Raw genomic sequence first — 22,892 nt, 5'->3', positions numbered from 1 at the left:
AGTCCAATTCTCTATCCATTAGGCCACGACTGCCCCTTAAGCAGTCTAGCTATGGTAATGAGTTCATGAATATTAATTAGGTCTGGTTTTCCCATAATCCTCTTAGTAGCATCAGTATAGGCCAAAGATGGCGGTAGAACAACCATGCGCAGAAACGGCTCCTCCTTCATTAATTTTTTTTTTATAAATGAAACAAAGATTATATTTTGGCTGGATTTTTTATTTTTTTTTCTTGGTTTTGTCAATTGTTTTAAAAAAGTAGTTTCATCCTGTTTCTTTTTATAGGCCACCAAGTCCTTCAGATAATTAAAGGAAAAATTAACAAGGCATCATTTAGCTATAACATAAAAAATAACAATGTCATTTTTTCACGTTTATTTTTGGTTTCATTACACTTTCTCCTAATATATCAAATAAAAAAATACAACCAAAATTAAAAATAAAACATAATGATGTGTCAAACAAAGTTTGAATGTTTTACTGGACTTTATTTTTTATATATATCTACTATCATTGTATTTACATGAACGAGTCATCGTATTGCGTGCCCAAATGCGTGCCGGCGTTTCTCTTTGTGCAAGAATTAATTAATTATTCATTTTAATAAGGATTATAATCTTGCCCATCTTTCATTGCTTATTATTATTTTTATTAGACTATTTTATATTAGTGTAAATTATAATTTTATTTATCTATTATTGAGTGTAAATTATAATTTTTATTAAAATTATTAAATGCATGCCGCCCCTACAGAGGAGTGTCTCGCTGCAGCCCACAAGATCCAGGGGGCATGGTTGGATCCAGATCCAACTCCTCCCACCTTACATTTACCTAAACCTACCCATCTCCACCCCCTAAACCTACCAATCTCCACCCCTAGATGTGGATCCAACCACGCCCCCTGTATCTTGTGGGCTGCAACGAACCCTACAACTAAGCCTAACCTTAACCAATAAGCACACTCCAATAATTTCAATCGAATGTGCCGTTCTCTTTTGGGCTCTGTACCTTGTCGTCTATCCGCCATAAACATTCCTAAAGGGCGGCACTCGTCATTAAATTATGCACATATGCAAAAAGAAATTCATGATATCAGAAATAACTATTTTTAGTGACAATTTGTGAAAATTAAATGTTAATATCTAATAATTAAGTTGCAGATATCAACAATTAATTGATGATATCAGCAATTAAATACCTGATATCAACAATGTCATTGCTGATATCAAACAATACATATATTTAAATGTTAAAAGGGCGACAAAACTATTACAGATATCATAAATGTATTTCTTACTAGTTACAAATGCACATATCAGCTTTGTATTTCTTACTAGTAGAAATATAATTTGAGATCAACAATTGAATTCTTGATATCAACAATTTAATTGTCACTAGTGACAATGTTCATTTCTGATATCTGAAAATGTATTTATGATGTCAACAATTGGGAGGGCATCAAGAATTTAAGAATAGACATTTTTACTAGTAAGAATTGTATTTGTGATATGTAAAATTGGAATTTCAACTAGTAAGAAATTAATTATTGATATCAACAACTGATTTTGAATGGCAGCCTATGGTGACATTTAACTAGTGAAAATACAATTACAGATATCAACAATTTAATAATTAGCATTTTAACTAGTGAAAATTGAATTGTTGATATCAAAAATTTTAATTTTTACTAGTGGAAATGCAATTGCTGATATCCAAAAATGGCCATTGTTACTAGTAGAAATCTAATTAGAATTAGAATGAGTAGAATTAGCATTTTAACTAGTAAAAACTGAATTATTGATATCAAGAATTCATATCCTGTGAAGGAATAAAAGTCAAAATGGCTTGCCATAGGAAGTCAGACTTTTACCTGATATTTTGATATTTTCCATGACAGTGGGAACTTACAGCGGGAAGAAATAGTTTCATACAAAAAATGTATACCTTACTTTTTAAGCTTTAAGTCTCAGGCAAGTGAAATGTTTAAAACTTCCATATATTCTCCAGGAGTTCTAACTAACACTAACTTTTTGACCTTAATGATGTAGGAACAAATGTGCTGGAACATTCTGGACCTATTCCTGAGCTGAACACTCACTAAGACAGCTCATACTTTCCACTGTGACTTTATGGCCTTTGAGTTGTTCTTCACGTCTACATCCTCATTTTAGCAGCAGAAGGTCTCGTCTGCCTGTTCCTTTACTTACCCAGCACTGCTCGCCAGTTTCTATGGAAACATGCCAAGCAGAATGCTGGGTGAAATGGAAGCAGCGAGAGGTTAGAAGAGTCTCGGTGCACAGAGTATCAATTAATCTACCTGCATGGACTGCACAACCGCTTTTAGTGCATGTAATAATGAGACACAGCAATATGTACACTGAATTATGGTACATGCCCTCCACTACTCGTTTACTCTACCGCTTTAAGAAACAAAAAAAAAACCTGCAGCACCTCGCTGTGCCCCACCTCCCTGGAAGAGGGGAAAAATTAAGAACCGAAGCGCTTTATTTTTCTTCCTCGTATCAGCTCAAAGCCGCAAAAGCAAGAATAAACCTTGACAATGAAAACAGCGAACCTGTGGGAAGTAGATAAGGATGAGCCATTAGGACCGAAGAGAGGGGCAGGAAAAATCTGAGAGGGTTAGAGGATTGGAGGAGAGATCTAAACAATGGCTAAATCATCTACTACAGTACTTCTCTGCCATCTCTTGCCTTTGGTTTAAGTTATTAATAGTGAATCAGCTGAGTCAGGCCCTCTGTGTGTAGTAGAGCCCGGCTTGTCTAAAGAAGAGTCTGCTGGAACCAGTGTTATTGTGGCAGTCTGCATGACCTTATTTCAGCTAAAAGACCTTTCCGGATAATGTGATTTATACTCATGGAGGATGACCTTGAAAACATTCCCTCAATTCTTAGGGCTAGTTTCCATCTAACTTTCTCTGGGAAAAGGAAATGCAGTGTTATAAAAAAAAGGACTGTGGGGATATCGTGGCTCTTGTGAAAAAGAAGCACACTTTAGCATACTAAAAATAGTACAAATAATATAATTCTGAGAGAATTAAGTGTGAACAGAATGTAATGTTAACAGCATGCAAATTGCAATGAAATTAAAATGTATTATATTCTAAATTTACATAAAACCTTTGAGTGCTTTTTGACCCAATTATGTAGGACATCTTTATATGTAACTTCATAATTCCCTCTATTGTTTTTGAAATATGGTTAAAGTTGAATACCAAATAACTGGCAGTCCTTGATAGAAAGCTAATATAACACTAAATGTACTTTAATGTCATTTCTACTGAAACAGGTATGTGTTCTGTATTTATGGTATTACACATTTGAGATGATAAAGTTATAATTTAGTTCATTTAAAATATGTGACACTGGACCACAAAACCAGTCATAAGGGTAAAAAATTTTTTATTGAGATTAATACAAGCTTTCCATTGGTGTATGGTTTGTTTGGATGGGACAATATGTGGCCGAGATACAACTATTTGAATATCTGGAATCTGAGGGTGCAAAAAATTTGAAATATTGCAAGAGCTGATAAAATGTAAAAACTAACTTGAATGTAAGTCGCTTTGGATAAAAGCGTCTGCTAAATGCATAAATGTAAATGTAAATATTGAGAAAATCGCCTTTAAAGTTGTCCAAATGAAGTTCTTAGTAATGCATATTACTAATAAATAAAAAATTCATATATATTTGGAATGAAATTGTCAAAATATATTAATGGAACATGACCTTTACTTAATATCCTAATTATTTTGGCATAAAAGAAAAATCAATAATTTTGACGCATACAATGCATTGTTGGCTTTTGCAACGAATATAACCGTTCTACTTTTGACAGTTTTTTTGATCCAGAGTCATATATATAAATTTAAAATATAATACTGAATGACACAGTGCAGTTTAAATATAATCAAGTGCTTTACATATGCTTCAGTGTGTTAGTTAACAAATCAAAATAAATCTGCTTAATTAAAGCTGATGATTTAAATATAATTTGAAATAAAATTCTTAAGTTGACATTATTACAAACTGCACTTAACATAACAAAAAACATCTTTAAGAACACCTAAGTGGCCTTTATTTTATAAACAGTGCACGTGCACTGTTTTAAAAGGTACTTTTAAATTTAAATTTTCTTTTGAAGTAAGCTACAAGTGCACATTTGATACAGTTAAGCATACTTCTTTTTCACAAAGAAGTACAGCTGTGGTATCAGATGTTAATACCATGTTTTCCTATTCATGTACCACGTTATTTACAAGGTACTCTGAAGTACTTTACAGGATACCTTCTTTCTCCAAAAAGAAAAAACATGGTAATATCATGGAACTTTATGAATCTAAATGCCTCATTTTTGGTTGCTAAATTCAAAAAAAAAAAAAAAAGAGCTTCTAAGTGCCAGATGTGGAACAGTACCCCTCTAAAAAATTACATTATAAAAATCTCTTCACAAACCCATTTGTAACAATGTTAACTGCACATTATGAGCACTTAGAAAACGAAGAAAGCTCACCTTCACTCTGATAATGGAGGTGACCCAGTCCTGCTGAGAATCATTCCCTTTACAGCAGAAAAACCTTTTTCAGGGAGGATGCAAAGGCACATATTAAGAACAGAGGCACTCAAGTGTCCTATTTGAAATTCAGTCATGCAGTTCTGTGGTTCAAGTACTGTACAAAACCTTAGTAAGTTTCACGCTGAAATATTAAAAAAGAATCTATAAATGTTTTTCCTAAAAACCGTGCTGAAGCGTGTGATTGACTGTGCAATTAGGAACAGAGTTAATTGCACTTACCACTGCTGCTTTTCAGTATAAACAGTAAATCCCCAACTGTTGAAAATTAGTCAGAAAAACAACAGCAGAAAGTACTCCATTAGTTTCGCAGCATTTCATTCAGGTTCTCCACATCAATTTACAACTATATTCAGCTTTTCCTGATGGTGCCACAGTCTGACCCCTTAAGAACCTCTAAAGTGCTAAGATACCATTAAATTCAGCTTAACTTTCACAGCCAGCTGACAAGCCTAATAGAAAAGATGACCTATTTTGCTTGTGTAAGAGAATTATATCAATGTTATACGGCCTGTTATACTTTACACTCTTACAGATGTAACGGTTTTGCTGACCTACTTCTCGTTAATTTGTTAAATTCATGGTTCTTGGTCTAAATGGTTCAAACCAAAACAATCTGACCTTACACACAGCATTTTAGTCATTGTGGCTGACAAACAGCTGTTATTTCCACACAACTTGTCACATAATGAGCATTAAAATGTGTTTATTCAACCTCTGGCACTTTGTCCCCGGTATTTTTTATTAATTTTTTTTCAAAAGAAAAAAAACATTTGGTAACACTTTATTGTAACGTCTCGGTCCCCTTTATATTAAGTGTCCCTAATACCTGTGTACTTACATAGTAACTAGATGTGTACATAGTATGTAACAACAGTGTAAGTACACATTGGTACATAGTATCTACAGTTGTAATATTTCTGTAACTACATACATGTAACAACACTCAGAATGGTATGTGTAAGTACAAATGTGTAATAGGACATTGGTAACAACACACTTTTTCACTTCACTAAGTACTCGTATAACAGGAATTATATAACTACATTATGTACAACAGTATGTATAAGAGTAATTGGAACAATTTGATCCAGGGTGTGGAGATGGGTAGGTTCAGGGGTGGAACTAGGATCCAGGGGGTGGAAACGGATAGGTTTAGGGATATGTAAAGTGGGAGGAGTTGGATCTTGAGTTGGAGTTGGCGCACCACAGCAATACCAGTGTACTTACATGGTAACTCCTCAGGAACTGTCCACTTAATATAAAGTGTAACCTCCTGGACACCAACCACAATTTATATGTAAAGCCTAACTTACTGGCCGCTGCTGTGTAACATCAGAGTAATTACATGGTAAATCCAATATAAAGTGTAACACTTTCTTTACCAAAAAGTGCTGTTAGTCCTGTTACACATTTGTGCTTTCATTACCAAAAAGTGTTGTTACCAATGTCCTGTTACACATTTGTACTTACACATACCATTCTGAGTGTTGTAACGTGTGTGTAGTTACAGAAATATTAGAGCTGCAGATACTATGTACCAAAATGTACTTAGACTGTTGTTACATACTACATACACATCTAGTTACTATGCAAATACACAGGTATTAGGGACACTTAATATAAAGTGGGACCCAGTTTCATCAAAATTGACAGTGAAGAGCTTGGCTGCGATGAAATATGATCATTCAAGGAAAATATTACATCTAATAAAGCCATTACATTTTGTTTGGTTTCCAATTAAGCTGTACAGTCATTTTGCCATAAGTGTGAAAATATTACCAAATTGTGTACATTAGGTTACAAAAAAAAAAAAAAAAACTATCTATAAAATTAGCCTTAGAAAAGAGCCTCTCACAGGACATGTGAAAAAAAAAGACATTGTGACCACAAATTAAAAAATTGAAAATTTGTTGTCATGACTTGTTAATTTGTGGCCACGTTTTATTAATCTCTTATTTAAATGTGGCAACCTTTGATAAATACATGTTTTTACAAATCATGGCCACGTTATATTAATTATTTTGTTTCCTAGTTTTAATTTAATTAAATCATGGCCACAACTTCGTTCCCACAACTTACTAATTTGTGGCCACATATTATTAACTGTTTTAGTTGAAGTGTGGCAATATTGAATTCATTTGTTCCCTTGTTTTAATTTAGCTAAATCTTGTCCACAATTTATTTTGTAGAATGAATTCTTAATTAATGATCACGTTATCTTGTTTGTTTGTTTTTCCCTGCATGTCATGTGCAGGCTCCAACAATGTGTAAAATGTCATTTCCATCACATTTTATCAAACACCACACACTATTTGAAATGTGGTGAAAATGTCACTGTGGTAGAAATGTTCATAATGGTTCCTGTGATGCATGTATGTTGGACTATGTAAACATGAGAGTGTGAAAATGAGTTCATTTTGTAGTCCAGGAAACAAAATTCCTATAGTTGAAGAAACACCCTTAAATGAACAAAAGCTAAATAGTATGCATGTTAATACCTCAATGTAACATTAAAATAAAACAACATACAAACAGATTGAAAGTCATTTAAGAGTAAAAGCTATTGTAAGAATCATGTTGTGGATACATTCACAATGAAAACTATGAATAAATGATCATTAGCACAAAAAAGGTCTTCAGCGCACTCATAAGTTACACTACAGCCATAAATTACAAAAACATTATTGAAATGAAACAAAACCACAGTTAACAATTTTCCCAGCAGGAGAGAGAAAAACAGTACAGTGTATTTGCTAAATTACGTTTAATGAATTTTGTAATTGTGAGATAACTCTGCTTTCAGAATGACTGTGATAGTCTCGTTTCTGAGGGGGGCATTTGGCACTAAACCAAGCAGCTCTGTGTGTTTGGCACAAAAGATAAAGACTGAACTCGAAGCTCATTTGAGCACAAACCTAGAGTTAATGTCAGAACATTTACGAATCGATCTTAATTACACATTTAGGATTATTAATATGTCTTTCAGAGTGGCCACACTAATTTTGAATAATTTGTTTCACACCACTGTTTGTGGGCTCTACGTGCTCCAGATTAAAATAAGTATTATAATGAGGGTTTGGGGAAATTGTTACAAAAAAAAAAAAAGAACCAGTTTGTTGATGAACTTGAGAAAGACATGATTAGGTAGCACTTTTTTTAATGTGTAAGATAATTGCGCCAAATGTTTTTTAGTGTACTAGATAAAAGACCATTACCTGCTTGTTGGTTTCAACTTCCTTCGTAGCCCTAAGTAACATTTAACAGACTTTAATGGAGCCTCTCTTTCTGGTTTGGTACTCTGTGGGAACAATAGCACATGTTTCAAAATCAACACAGGGCTTTTATTAAAAAATTATTCTGTGTCTACACATATTTTAAACTACATACAACATAGCTCAAGCTTTATTACAATGCTATCAAAAATCTTCCAAACAATCAGCACCACTAAAACTGGTTCACATACTGTATGCAGAAAAGTAGTGTGAAAGAAAAAATCTGCTTTATTTCCCCCAGCTCATTCACTTGAATCAAAAGGGGAAAAAACTGCAATTTCCTGTTTACAGCTGTCGGGAGCCCAAGGGCATTGTGTAAACTAGCATGTGCCGACAACACTGTGTTGTTGCCTGGAAGGGACGTACTTTGTACGTAATGCACTGCAAAACACGACCGGCTCAGGCGAACACTTCGACGACAACAAAATGAGATCTAACCGAGAATCCCAACTTACAAAAAAGCAAGAAACAGAAAACAAATGCATCACAATATCAATTAAATTTCTGCTTCACAGCCAATTCCCACCTTCTTCACTTGATAATTAGCCGAATATTCCGCATCAGCCAGAAATTACACTAATTAAGGAAAGAACAGCCTTCATTCAGAGTGTCTTCGCCTCTCCGCCTTCCCTCCATCTCTCTCTCTCACATACACACACACACACATCCACACTTCGCTCAAATATCAGTTATTAACACATCCTGCACTCTTTAGGAGACTGTGTCTTAGCTCACGGAGCGTGTGCCCCTGAGGAAGAGCAGATCGGCGTGTGCACAGAGTGAATAAAGCAGAGATATTACAGAGAGAGAATCTAACAGACTGCAGTCGTTTAAATCACTGTACTCATTTTAGGGGGTATGAGAAGTCCCACATTACTTTAATTCAAAATGAAAATAGCCATTAAGGGTTTATTTGTTTCCTTTTTTTTCCCTCCACGCTTATTACAAGCGGGCCCCTGCGATTGGCCCAAAGCAGGTAATTTCACATCCACTGTGTTTTTTAATTATTATTTCATCTGTAAACGCATGCTAAGAAAACAAACAGAGCTAATATGAAATGTCATGGCAAAAAATCTAAATTGGTAAACTGGCGACTGCTGCAGGGCCGCTGGCGAACAGAGATACTGCACAGAGGTCGATCCCCATGAACAGCGCGGATGGAGATATTTAAATATTACCATGGGCAGAGATACTTAAAGACCTTGCAAAGCATTTTGATTTGTTAAAAGACTCTGAATTAAGAGTGAAAATGTAGGAGACGTACTTTTATGTCTTTGTATAACAACAGTTTTTTGTCTTGTAGTACCAGGTATCGGTCCTGAAACTTATTCCCCAAAAGCAGTTTGGAAGAACCGTCTTTGAATTTGAGTTGCTCTCCTTTAATGAAATCTTTCAGTTTATCTGTCACAAACAAAGAACACCACAAATTAAACATATTGAGTCATACCATGAACTATTTATGAGACAGAACATACAAACTATACATATACTGTAGCACTGTACCAGTGTAGCCCCCGCTCCTTCAAACTCTAGCAAGGTGTCATACATTTTTTAAATGTCTAAAGTACTGAAAAGCAAGTGAAATCTCATCTGCAACACATTTCCAGCTTAACACATTTGAGAGACTAGCACATACACATCCTGCCACATGAATAAACCTTTGCATCACAGGACAGCTTAATATACATTAATATCTTTAGTGAGGCATGCACAGAAGCTATTACTCAGCGCAGGCAGAAAATTATGATTTCTGGCTGTCGTTACTGATGGTTTCAATAGGAAACCAAAAAGAGTGTAAATGCACTTTATAAAAAAAAATATGCTTTGCTTTTCTGCAACTACTCCATTTATCATCAAGAGTGAAAAATTGATCTAGAAATTGGAACGGAGACTCTAAAAAGTTATGAAATTAGGCCAGAATCAGAAAACTTTATGACTGATAGTAACTAGGGCTAGGCGATTTATCAGGCAATTTATTATATATTTGCAACAATTTTGTTGGCCACAAAGTTAATTCAGTTTTTTTAAAACTCAGATTTATGGATTTATTAGGGTCATCAACCAAGAATCTTCACAGTCTCCATGTGGGATGTTTCATATGATAAAATAAGCATGAGAGAATTGAGACAGATGTCTGCAGTTTTAATAGCATCTCTTATTTAAAACTCAATAGCAAAAAATTTGTGAGATGGTAAAGTCGGATTAATTTCCGGTAATCAGCCTGATTTTTACTTCATTTATTTTAGTCCTCAGCTGAAATTGTTGGCATTTTAATGTTTTAGTACAAATATGTTCAAATGTAAAAAAAAAAAAAAAAATTATCAATCTTCCTTGTGTTCATTTAGTATACTAAATAATAACGATGCTGAAAAATATGAGATCTATATAAAAAAAAAAAATAGGCACAGCTCTAAGAATAACCACAAGCTAATCTTTGAATGTGGCTCCAATTAAACACTGACTGTAAATGTAATAAAACAATAAGGTTGTTTAATCTGTCGATCATAGTTTAGAGCGATCTGCTGGAGTGCATTAGGACATTCATTGTTGGTACCTGAGTTGGAGTCTGTCATTTTAGAACCAGAGTATTTCTTAATGAGCAGGAAGGCTGAGCTGGGATCCTCCAGAGAGCTCCACTCCAATAGCTGCTCCAGAATCTTCTCTTTGTAGTGTAAAGGCCGCTCTAAACACAGAGAGAAAATATGAACGCAAAGCTCCATCTGACTTCTTTCACAATTGATTGCAACTCCACAGAACAGAAAGGCCAGAAACATATGCAATGCAAATATGTTAACACTTCTAGCTTCTAGCTATGCAAGCTCGATTTCACACTTCATTGTGCTTCAAAACGTGTCAGAACGCAATTCATACAAGTATGTTTGATGGACTGCGTGTTGCAATGTGGAGAACAGACATTTGTGTACAACCCGGATTCCAGAAATGTTGGGACGCTTTTTAAATTTGAATAACATGAAAACTAAAAGAATTTCAAATCACATGAGCTAATATTTTATTCACAATCGAACACAGATAACATAACAAACGCTTAAACTGTGAAATTTTACAATTTTATACACAAAATGAGCTCATTTCAAATTTGATGCCTGCTACAGGTCCCAAAATAGTTGGGATTGGGGCATGTTTACCATGGTGTAGCATCTTCTCTTCTATTCAAAACAGTTTGAAGACGTCTGGGCATCAAGGTTATGAGTTTCTGGAGTTTTGGTGTTGGAATTTGGTCCCATTCTTGCCTGATATAGGTTTCCAGCTGCTGAAGAGTTCGTGGTCATCTTTGACGTATTTTTCATTTAATGATGAGCCAAATGTTCTCTATAGGGGAAAGATCTGGACTGCAGGCAGGCCAATTCAGCACCTGGACTCTTTTACTACGAAGCCATGCTGTTGTAATAGCTGCAGTATGTGATTTTGCATTGTCCTGCTGAAATGCACTACTCCTTCCCTGTGTTACGCCCTTGGGCGTTTGATTTCTTTTTACTCTAAATGTAGGCCTTGTACCTTTTTTGTATTGTGTTTTGTGCTCTTTTCTGCCTCTTCCTCACTATCTCTCTCAGGTTAATTACCCCCAGCTGTTACTCGTTGTGAGCATGCCTGAGAGAGAGTGGAGCAGTATAAATGGAGCTTCTAGATGCTGCTAAGGAGGATCACTTCTCCTCAGCTCTTGACTGAAATGCCTTGTCTGCTTATGAGGGTAGCCTGTTGTTCTTTGTCTAGGAATATTTTCCTCATTTGTGAGAACTGCCCAATAGTTAAATCCTTGTGAGGGGGTAACTAAAAGGTACTGTGATTTATTCCTCTTTATTGACTGTGTGTTGCTAACTAACTTGCCTAGCCTGTGTGGGTAGCTACAAGGGGGTAGCGGGCTGCGTGTGTTACGTACCCCACTTAATCAGAGCAGATAACTAGTTGCTTTTCTTTTGTTTAAACCTGAAAATTTGTATATAATTACTTAAGTAGCCAACTTGGAGTGAGTGCCTTGTTTATTTTTGAATATCTTTTCTCCTGGTTATTGTTAAGAGAGGGAGCTGAGGGAAGTTCATGTGTTTTTCGGTTTTCATCTTTGTTTTGTGTATAGGTTAGTCAGCTCCTTTAATCCTTTAGTTAGCTGTGTTTTGTTTGTTATTTTTGGCTACACTCATTCTAATTAAACCTTGTTTTCTGTTACAACCCATGTTCCGTACTTAATAAATGGCAGTTACTGTTTCTTTAAAGAATTGTTGCGTTTTCACTCCAGGGCTGAGGTTTGAAGTGTTTCTCTTCTTGTTTTTCTTTATCTGCCTTTAATTTTCTTTTATTTGGCTAATTTCTTTCTTTGTTACGCCTCACAATACCTCTAGACTAAAAAGAGGACGTAACAAATTGGGGGCTCGTCCACTAATTTTTTTTCTTGTTGTTTTTTAGGCTGTTTGGCAGTTTTTGTAGGGGGGGGGAAGAGGAAGCTGTGGTAGGATGGAGTTTGATTTAATTGCATTCACTCTTTCTCCTACCGCAGAAGCCTTTGAGCGTTGTAGGAAGGTAGATCTATTGTTGATCGCTGACTTTTTTAATATTGATGTGTCTAGGGATGCGGCGAAACGAGTTATTAAACAAACATTGCGTGAAACACTCGTAGAGATGTGGATTCTTCCAGAATATTCTACTGGAGGGGAGGAGGATGTTGCGTCATATGTACCAGGTGGAGTAATGTCGAATGGCGGCCTTCCTATCGTCCCTGCTGTAGAAACTTCTATTGACCCAGTATTAGCCATCAAGATGAAAGAGCTTGATCTTGAAATTAAGAGACAAGAGCATGACACATTGCTTGTTAAGCTGCGTGTTATAGAAGCAGAGACTGATCGTGATATTAGATTGCAAAAGTTTGAACGTAAGGAAGAGAAAAATAAGCCTGTACCTTTGCCCCGTTCACGAGATCTTTCTGCTAGCTCTCCATCCAACGCCACGCTTGTGTTACCTCAGAATTCACATGAAGCTGAGGCTAGTGTGAATTTTGATGTTAGCAAATATCTGAAATTGGTTCCTCCATTCAGAGAAAGCGAGGTAGATGCTTACTTTGTTACGTTTGAGCGTATCGCCCTGAAGCTGCACTGGCCTAAGGACGTCTGGGCCCTGCTGCTGCAATGCAGTCTTTCTGGCAAAGCCCAAGAGGTCTCTTCTGCCTTACCATTAGAACAGTCTCTTGACTATGACACCGTAAAAGCTGCTGTATTAAGAGCATATGAGCTGGTCCCTGAGGCGTATAGACAGCGATTTCGCTCCCATACCAAGGCTGCCAAACAGACTTACGTCGAGTTCGCACGAGAGAAGCGCACACTTTTTGAGAAGTGGTGCCTTTCTAACCGAGTCACCACATTTGATCAACTTCAAGGGCTAGTTCTGCTTGAAGAGTTCAAAAATTGCGTACCTGAAAGTGTTGTAGTTCACCTGAATGAACAAAAAGTCACCTCTGTTAATGACGCTGCGGTGTTGGCTGACGAGTTTGTCCTGACACATAAAAATGTGTTTCATAATTCACGACGTAATGTAATGTACTCTCAAAATATTGGTTCTGATAAGGGTACGACTCCTAACTCCTCACGTATCAAACCTGGGACACAGCCAGATTGGTTTGAGAAAAAGAAAAGCAAACGAGCTTGTTTTTTCTGTTTAGACCCGAGTCACATGATTTCTGAGTGCCGGGCTTGGAAACAGAAAATGGCTGGTGTGCAACCTAAAACTACAGCTTTGGTGCACACGCTCGACAATGTTAATCGTAGTGCAGACACTATCATTAGTGCGTATCAGCCGTTCTTGTTGGACGGTACGGTGTCTCTTTCACTTGATGAAGTGGGAAAATCAGTGAAGATTTTGAGGGACACTGGATCAGTCCAATCGCTGATTTGTGAGAAAGTGTTACCTCCTGCTGCTAATTACACGGGAGCTAATGTTTTAGTGCGCGGAATAGGCAGCGGATGTCTTAACCTGCCATTACATGATTTGTACCTTAGATCTGGCTTGATTACAGGTCCTGTAATGTTGGCAGTTTGTGCACAATTACCCATTGAAGGGGTTGACATTATTTTAGGAAATGATCTTGCAGGAGAATATGTTTTTCCTAGACCTTTGGTGAGCAGCAACCCAAATCAGAGTGATTATTCATTGCCTGTGCAAAACGTTCCAGCTGTCTTCCCTGCGTGCGCAGTGACGCGTGCCCAGAGAAAGAAATTTGATGATGTAATTGATCTCTCTGAGAGTTTTTTAAAAGACACTAATGATTGTGATGCAAAGCCAGTGAAAACGAAGGCTGTAGAGGCCTATAAAACAGTTGCTGCTCCTGGGCTGCAGCCTGTACTTCAAATGGGCCGGGCTCAGTTAATTTCTGCCCAGAGAACCGATTCTTCTCTGGCCAGTTGTATTGAGTCTGTTGAAAATTTTTAAAACAAATTGCCCGAAACGGTTAAATACTTTTGGGAAGGGGACGTTTTAATGCGCCGTTGGAGACCCAATGCTCGTTCCTCCCTTAATGAGGTCCATCAAATCGTTCTGCCTCAGCAGTACAGGGATCCAGTTCTGAGGGTCGCTCATGAACATGCTCTCTCAGGGCATTTAGGTGTTACTAAGACATTTAAGCGTGTGTCCCGCTATTTTTATTGGCCTGGACTGAAGTCTGCTGTTTCTAAGTTCTGCCAATCATGTACTTTCTGCCAAATAGCTGGTAAGCCTAACCAGAAACTGCCCGTGGCCCCCTTATGCCCGATTCCAGTTATGAGGGAACCTTTTGAACGTTTGTTGCTAGACTGTGTTGGTCCCCTGCCCAAATCAAAATCAGGACATGAGTATATTCTGACTATAATGTGCACGTCTACCCGTTTCCCTGAAGCGGTTGCATTACGCTCAATAAAAGCTCCTATTATTGTACGAGAGCTAATTAAATTCTGTACGATCTTTGGATTGCCAAAGGTTATACAGACTGATCGAGGCACAAACTTTACCTCAAAACTGTTTGTGCAAACCTTAAGGCAGTTTGGAATCAAGCATGAACTTTCAAGCGCTTACCACCCACAGTCTCAAGGGGCGATAGAAAGGTTTCACCAAACCTTAAAGATGATGTTGAGGACTTATTGCTTAGCCAGTGGTAGAGATTGAGCAGAATCTCTGCCGTTCCTGTTGTTTGCTGTTCGGGAAGTCGAACAGGAGTCACTTGGATTCAGCCCTGCCGACCTCGTCTTCGGTCACAGCGTGAGGGGACCACTCAAAGTGTTGAGCGAGCAGTTTTTAGCTAAAGATTCACTGCCTGTGCCTGTTCTTGAGTATGTAAGCTCTTGTCGAGAACATCTACACAGAGCTCGCGAGCTGGCCCAGGAGAACTTGTCTGCTGCTCAGTCTAAAATGAAGAAACTCTATGATATGAAGAGTGTCTGTCGCAGCTTTCAGCCTAATGATGAAGTTCTTGTTCTTTTGCCTGAGCCTGGTTCAGCGCTGCGTGCCAAGTTCTGTGGTCCCTATACTGTGAAAGAGAAACTCAGTGAAACCGACTATCATCACCACTCCTGACAGACGGCGTAAGACTAGACTATGTCATGTCAACATGCTAAAGAAGTTCATGCGAGATTCTAAGCTCGATTCCCCATGCACTCCTGCAACTTTACCATCACCGGTGGCCATAGTGACGCCAGCCACTAAGCAAGATGGTGTAAGGTTTCAGAACTCCGCTGTGATGAAAGACCTAATCTCTTTTCTCTCTCATCTCGAACCTGAGCAGGTTGACCAAATCACACAGTTGATGTATCAGTTCCCATCCCTGTTCTCTGATGTTCCAGGGAGAACCACCATCCTTGAACATGACATTGACGTGGGTTCGGCCAAGCCAATTAAACAACACTCTTACAGAGTTAACCCAGTGAAGAGACACATCATGAAGACAGAGGTTGAATATATGTTACAGCATAGGCTAGCTCAACACAGTCAGAGTCCGTGGAGTTCACCCTGCCTATTAGTTCCCAAGGCAGATGGAACTTATCGTTTTTGTACAGACTTCCGTAAAGTGAATGCAGTCACGAAACCAGATTCTTTTCCACTCCCACGAATGGAGGACTGTGTAGATAGAGTTGGATCAGCCAGGTTTGTCACAAAACTTGACCTACTTAAGGGATATTGCCAAGTTCCCCTAACTGCCCGTGCTGCTGAGATTTCTGCATTTGTTACCCCAGACTACTTCCTTCAGTATTCTGTTCTTGCTTTTGGAATGCGAAATGCACCAGCAACCTTTCAGAGACTAATGCACATTGTGCTGGGAAACGTGCCTAACTGCAATGCATATCTGGATGACATCGTTCTCTATTCTGAAACTTGGGAAGACCATTTAAAGACTCTCAAAATGGTTTTTGAAAGGCTGGAAAGTGCTTCACTGACCTTGAATCTTACCAAGTGTGAGATTGGTAAAGCCACTGTAACCTACCTAGGGAAAAAGGTGGGTCATGGCTGGGTGAAGCCTGTGGATGCCAAAGTGGAAGCCATCCTTAATTTTCCTAAACCCCATAACAAACGTGAGCTTCGACGGTTCCTTGGAATGGCCGGTTACTACAGAGGGTTCTGTAGGAATTTTTCCTCCGTAGTTGCACCCCTCACGAACTTACTGAGCACGACGAGAGTGTTCATGTGGAGCAGTGCTTGTGATCATGCCTTTCAAGCTGCTAAAGATCTACTTAGTAACGCCCCTGTACTGGCGGCACCTAACTTCAACCTCCCATTCATGTTGCAGGTGGATGCAAGTTACTCTGGTGCAGGTGCTGTGCTTGTGCAAGTGGATGCCCAGGGCATAGAGCACCCTGTATCCTACTTTTCACGCAAGTTTTCAAAATGTCAGATGTCCTATAGTACTATTGAAAAGGAAGCTTTAGCTTTATTGTGGGCTGTACAGCATTTTGAAGTCTATCTTGGCAATAGTGTGCAACCGATAATTGTGTATACAGACCATAATCCATTAATTTTTCTGTCCAACATGTCTTCCTCTAACCAGCGTTTGCTGCGCTGGGCCTTAAAACTTCAAGATTTTAACCTCCAGATCCAGCACATCAGAGGCACTGACAATGTTATCGCAGATGCCTTATCAAGATCTATGGATGAGACTGCTTAATCGACATGTGGGAGAATAGAGGGCCGGAACCTTCTTTGAATTCTGGACTGTAATCTTAGTGGTGGGGGTGTTACGCCCTTGGGCGTTTGATTTCTTTTTACTCTAAATGTAGGCCTTGTACCTTTTTTGTATTGTGTTTTGTGCTCTTTTCTGCCTCTTCCTCACTATCTCTCTCAGGTTAATTACCCTCAGCTGTTACTCGTTGTGAGCATGCCTGAGAGAGAGTGGAGCAGTATAAATGGAGCTTCTAGATGCTGCTAAGGAGGATCACTTCTCCTCAGCTCTTGACTGAAATGCCTTGTCTGCTTATGAGGGTAGCCTGTTGTTCTTTGTCTAGGAATATTTTCTCATTTGTGAGAACTGCCCAATAGTTAAATCCTTGTGAGGGGGTAACTAAAAGGTACTGTGATTTATTCCTCTTTATTGACTGTGTGTTGCTAACTAACTTGCCTAGCCTGTGTGGGTAGCTACAAGGGGGTAGCGGGCTGCGTGTGTTACGTACCCCACTTAATCAGAGCAGATAACTAGTTGCTTTTCTTTTGTTTAAACCTGAAAATTTGTATATAATTACTTAAGTAGCCAACTTGGAGTGAGTGCCTTGTTTATTTTTGAATATCTTTTCTCCTGGTTATTGTTAAGAGAGGGAGCTGAGGGAAGTTCATGTGTTTTTCGGTTTTCATCTTTGTTTTGTGTATAGGTTAGTCAGCTCCTTTAATCCTTTAGTTAGCTGTGTTTTGTTTGTTATTTTTGGCTACACTCATTCTAATTAAACCTTGTTTTCTGTTACAACCCATGTTCCGTACTTAATAAATGGCAGTTACTGTTTCTTTAAAGAATTGTTGCGTTTTCACTCCAGGGCTGAGGTTTGAAGTGTTTCTCTTCTTGTTTTTCTTTATCTGCCTTTAATTTTCTTTTATTTGGCTAATTTCTTTCTTTGTTACGCCTCACAATACCTCTAGACTAAAAAGAGGACGTAACACCTGAAATAGATGTCGTCTGGAGGGGAGCATATGTTGCTCTAAAACCTTTATATACCTTTCAGCATTCATAGTAGGGGTGTGAATCGGCACTGGTTTCGCGATTCGATTACGATGTCAATGATTCGATTTAATTTGATATCACGATGCATCACTATTATTTCAAATTTATTTAGTAAATTTGTATTAAATTTATATAAGCAGGCTACTTTTTAAAATAATTGTTACCTAATTAATTAATATATGAATTCATTAATTATTGTTAAGAATTCAAAATAAATATAGCTTCAAAACATACAAGCAAATATAAAGTAATAAAGGGGGAAAAGACAATTACAAGTGATAAAGAAAAAGCACTTTCAGTATCCCCTAATTCATAGTGCCTTCCAAAACATGCAAGCTGCCCATACCATATGCACTTATGCACCCCCATACCATCAGAGATGCTGGCTTTTGAACTGAACGCTGATAACACGCTGGAAGGTCTCTCTCCTCTTTAGCTCGGAGAGCATGGCGTCCGTGATTTCCAACAAGAATTTCAAATTTGGACTCGTCTGACCATAGAACACTTTTCCACTTTGAAACAGTCCATTTTAAATGAGCCTTGGCCTACAGGACACAAAGGCGCTTCTGGACCATGTTCACATATGGCTTCCTTTTTGCATGATAGAGCTTTAGTTGGCATATGCAGATGGCACGGCGGATTGTGTTTACCGACAGTGGTTTCTGGAAGTATTCCTGGGCCCATTTAGTAATGTCAATGACAGAATAATGGCGATGAGTGATACAGTGTCGTCTGAGGGCCCGAAGACCACAGGCATCCAACAAAGGTCTTCGGCCTTGTCCTTACGCACAGAGATTTCTCCAGTTTCTCTGAATCTATTTATGATGTTATGTACTGTAGATGATGAGATTTGCAAAGTCTTTGCAATTTGACGTTGAGGAATGTTGTTTTTAAAGTATTTGTGACGAGCGTCCCGACGATCTATCAGCGTTGCCCTGGAAACGCACAAGGAACACCTGCGCTCGCTCATTACGACTGAAGCGACCGCACCTGTCCCTAATTTGGCCGCGGCCAGATAAGCCGCGAGAGCCGCACACTCGGAGAGTCTCATCTCCAATCCGCACGAGATCTAACAGACTGTTATCTTCATTTTCCCACAGAATCCAGCCTTTGAACGACCCAGCCTGCACAGAGCAGGTCCTTCTCGCCACGGATTCACACCAGAGAGCACGACAAGCACCTCTACCACTCTGCACTGCACTTCCCCAGCACCTGACATCTAATAAACTCACCCTCTGGGGTAATAACTCGAGCTCTCCTTGTCGTGTGTTGCTTCCACCCCGCCACACTGGTGGAGAATGCTGGCAGATTAGTGGAAGTTTACACCGACAAGCGATCTCCATCTTACCCACGTCACCTGTTGTTTTGTTCCCCCTCTCATCTTGTGTTCTCGTAGGCGGCGCCTCCTCCCACAGAGATGGAAGAGCTTCTCCGGCAACTCACGGAGGTCAGTCTGCGCCAACAGCAAATTGTGGAACATCTCGCTTCGCGGCAGAGCCAGACTGACCATGAGATCGCGAAGGTTCGCATGGCCGCCTGCCAGCACATTCCGTTACCTGACCCTCGGAAGCAGGCAACCCAGCTGCTACCGAAGATGTCCGCCCACGATGACGTCGTGGCATACCTCCAGCTGTTCGAGAATACGGCCGTTGTGGAAGGCTGGGATCCCGAGGATTGGGCGAGTGCGCTGGCCCCTCTTCTCACCGGCGAAGCACAGCGGGCGTTCGTCAGCCTCCCCGCCGACGCGGCGAAACAATATGTGGATGTGAAGCGGGAAATCCTGGCTCGCGTAGGCCTTTCGCCGATCTGTGCCGCCCAGCAGTTTCATGACTGGGTGTACCAGCCCCGAGTCCCAGCCCGAACACAGGCGGCCGACCTCACGCGCCTCGCCCAGCATTGGCTCCTGGAGGGAGCCCCGACGGCGGCTCCGGTAACGGAACGCGTAATCATCGATCGCCTTCTGCGTGCGCTGCCCCGCGCATTCCGCCAGGCTGTGGGGATGCGGAACCCAACCACCACCTTGGAGTTAGTTGAGGCGATCGAGCTGGCGGAGGTGGCCCAACGCCGTGATGCTGGGGAGCGAGGGCCGCCTTTTCCCCGGAGGGTGGTCCAGGAGCAACGCACGCTGGAGGGCACCGCGCGACCGTTGAGCAGAGCGGCGACCCCTGGCATGCGGGACGATTCCATGCCCACGGCTTCTCCCTCTCCAAGATCCCAGCCCTGGTTGGCAGGCTGTGTTGTCCACCAGGAGCCCCCTCGAGGCGCCCCCGAAACAGAGGCACGGATCAATGGCCGGCCCCCCAAGCCTTGCTCGACTCAGGCAGCGCCGTCACCCTGGTCCACGCGAGAGTCCTCCCTCCCCGCCGCGAAGCGAAAACGCAAACTGCGGACCACCGTGTACCACCCCCAGACGGATGGCCTGGTAGAACGGTTTAATCAAACCCTAAAGCAGATGTTACGGCGTGTGGCAGCCGACGACAAACGGGACTGGGATCAAATGCTGCCATACATCCTGTTTGGGATACGGGAGGTACCGCAGGGTTCCACCGGCTTCACCCCGTTTGAGCTCCTCTTCGGGCGGCAACCCCGCGGTCTGCTGGACGTGGCCAAAGAAGCTTGGGAACACCAACAGCCCAGCCCACACCGGTCCCTCGTCGAGCACGTCACGGAGATGCGGCAGCGGATCGACCGAGTCATGCCATTAGTGCGGGAACACATGGCCAAGGCCCAACAGGCCCAACAACGCCATTACAATAGGCCAGCTCAGCCCCGAGAGTTCCAGACTGGTGACCGGGTTATGCTGCTAGTCCCCACCTCGGCCTGCAAATTTTTTGCCACCTGGCAAGGGCCATACACGGTGGTAGAGCGCGTGGGACCCGTCACCTACCGTGTTCGCCAGCCTGGACGCCGCCACACCGAACAGCTCTACCACGTCAATTTGCTTAAGAAGTGGGTGGGGACCCGAGAACAGACGGTCGCCCTGGCCACTGTGGATCCCGGCCCTGTCGATGTTAACACGGAACTCTCGTCCCCCCAAAAGGCTGAGTTCCAGCACCTGGTCGGTCAGTTCTCGGATGTGTTCTCCCCGGTGCCTGGACGCACCCACGTCCTCCACCACGACATCAGGACGCCCCCAGGAGTAGTGGTAAAGCAACGGCCCTACCGAATCCCTGAGGCTCGTCGGCGTGCTGTTGAGGAAGAGGTCCAACAGATGCTGAAGTTGGGGGTAATTGAGCCATCCCGCAGCCCGTGGTCAAGCCCCATCGTTCTGGTACCAAAGCCGGACGGCACCCTCCGCTTCTGCAATGACTTCAGACGTCTCAACGAAGTGTCGGAGTTCGACGGGTACCCAATGCCCCGAGTGGATGAGCTGTTAGACCGCCTTGGAAGAGCCCGCTATATCACCACCTTAGACCTTACCAAAGGATATTGGCAGGTGCCCCTCACCGAAGCAGCCAAGGCGAAGGCGGCCTTCACGACACCAAGTGGGCACTGGCAATATCGGACCCTCCCCTTCGGCCTGCACGGGGCACCGGCCACATTCCAAAGGCTTATGGACATCCTCCTCCGTCCTCACCAGCAGTATGCGGCCGCTTACCTGGATGACGTAGTGATCCACTCGGAGCGTTGGGAGGACCATCTAGACCGTCTGCGGAGGGTGCTGGTGGAGCTGCGACGGGCTGGGCTCACCACCAACCCAGCCAAATGCCACCTGGCCATGCAGGAAGCAAAGTACCTGGGTTAGATGGACGAGGGCTTATCCGCCCTCAGGATAAGAAGGTAGAGGCCATTCGCTCCGCCCCGAGACCTCGCACGAAAACCCAGGTACGAGCATTCTTAGGGTTGGCGGGTTATTACCGTTGTTTTATCCCCAACTTCTCCTCTCTAGCCGCCCCTCTGACAGACCTGACCAGGAAGGGGCAGCCGGAACAGGTCCCCTGGGGGCCCGAAGAGGAGAAGGCATTCAAGGAGATCCAGCAGGCCCTCACGGAGAATACGGTTCTGCGAGCCCCCGACTTTGGCTGCCCCTTCCTGCTGCAAACGAACGCGTCCGATACAGGGTTGGGAGCCGTCCTGTCGCAAGTCCAGGAAGGTGAGGAACACCCTGTGTTGTTCATTAGCAGAAAGCTGACCCCAGCCGAGCGGAACTATGCCACGGTGGAGAAGGAGGCCCTGGCCATAAAATGGGCAGTCCTGGAGTTGCGATACTACCTCCTGGGCCGCAAGTTCACCCTCTACACCGATCACGCCCCCCTGCAGTGGATGGCCAGGGCCAAAGACACTAACGCCAGGGTGACACGGTGGTTCCTCGCACTCCAGGACTTCTGCTTTGAAGTTCGTCATCGAGCCGGGGCCTCTAACGCTAACGCAGATGGACTGTCACGGATCTGGACAGCTTATGCAGGTCTGTCAGGGGTCACTCCCCACCCACCCCAATTTTCCCCCCTAGTAATGCCTTTTGTTTCCACCAGGACCAGGACAACGCTTAGGGGGGGGGAGTGTGACGAGCGTCCCGACGATCCATCAGCGTTGCCCTGGAAATAGGCCAGATAAGCCGCGAGAGCCGCACACTCGGAGAGTCTCATCTCCAATCCGCACGAGATCTAACAGACTGCTATCTTCATTTTCCCACAGAATCCAGCCTTTGAACGACCCAGCCTGCACAGAGCACAGAGCCGGTCCTTCTCGCCACGGATTCACACCAGAGAGCACGACAAGCACCTCTACCACTCTGCACTGCACTTCCCCAGCACCTGACATCTAATAAACTCACCCTCCGGGGTAATAACTCGAGCTCTCCTTGTCGTGTGTTGCTTCCACCCCGCCACAGTATTCCACAATCTTTTTATGCACTC

General features: G+C 41.7%; 1 protein-coding gene across 1 annotated transcript in view; it reads right to left on the bottom strand.

Annotated features, from left to right (window-relative positions):
• LOC306883430 (arf-GAP with Rho-GAP domain, ANK repeat and PH domain-containing protein 2-like) overlaps positions 1–22,892 on the bottom strand; it is a 121,871-nt gene that overhangs the window by 6,339 nt on the left and 92,640 nt on the right. Inside the window, exons 27-31 of the mRNA XM_079438689.1 lie at positions 10,420–10,548; positions 9,130–9,266; positions 7,809–7,891; positions 4,813–4,848; positions 4,531–4,594 (exon numbers count right to left, since the gene is read on the bottom strand). Coding sequence (XP_079294815.1) covers positions 4,531–4,594; positions 4,813–4,848; positions 7,809–7,891; positions 9,130–9,266; positions 10,420–10,548 — 449 coding nt within the window. The remainder of the gene's footprint in view (positions 1–4,530; positions 4,595–4,812; positions 4,849–7,808; positions 7,892–9,129; positions 9,267–10,419; positions 10,549–22,892) is intronic.

The sequence above is a fragment of the Barbus barbus genome, assembly GCF_936440315.1.
Source record: "Barbus barbus genome assembly, chromosome: 2".
Taxonomy (NCBI): Eukaryota; Metazoa; Chordata; class Actinopteri; order Cypriniformes; family Cyprinidae; genus Barbus; species Barbus barbus.
Note: the sequence above shows the minus strand (reverse complement) of the source record. Positions and strands in the feature narration are given on the sequence as shown.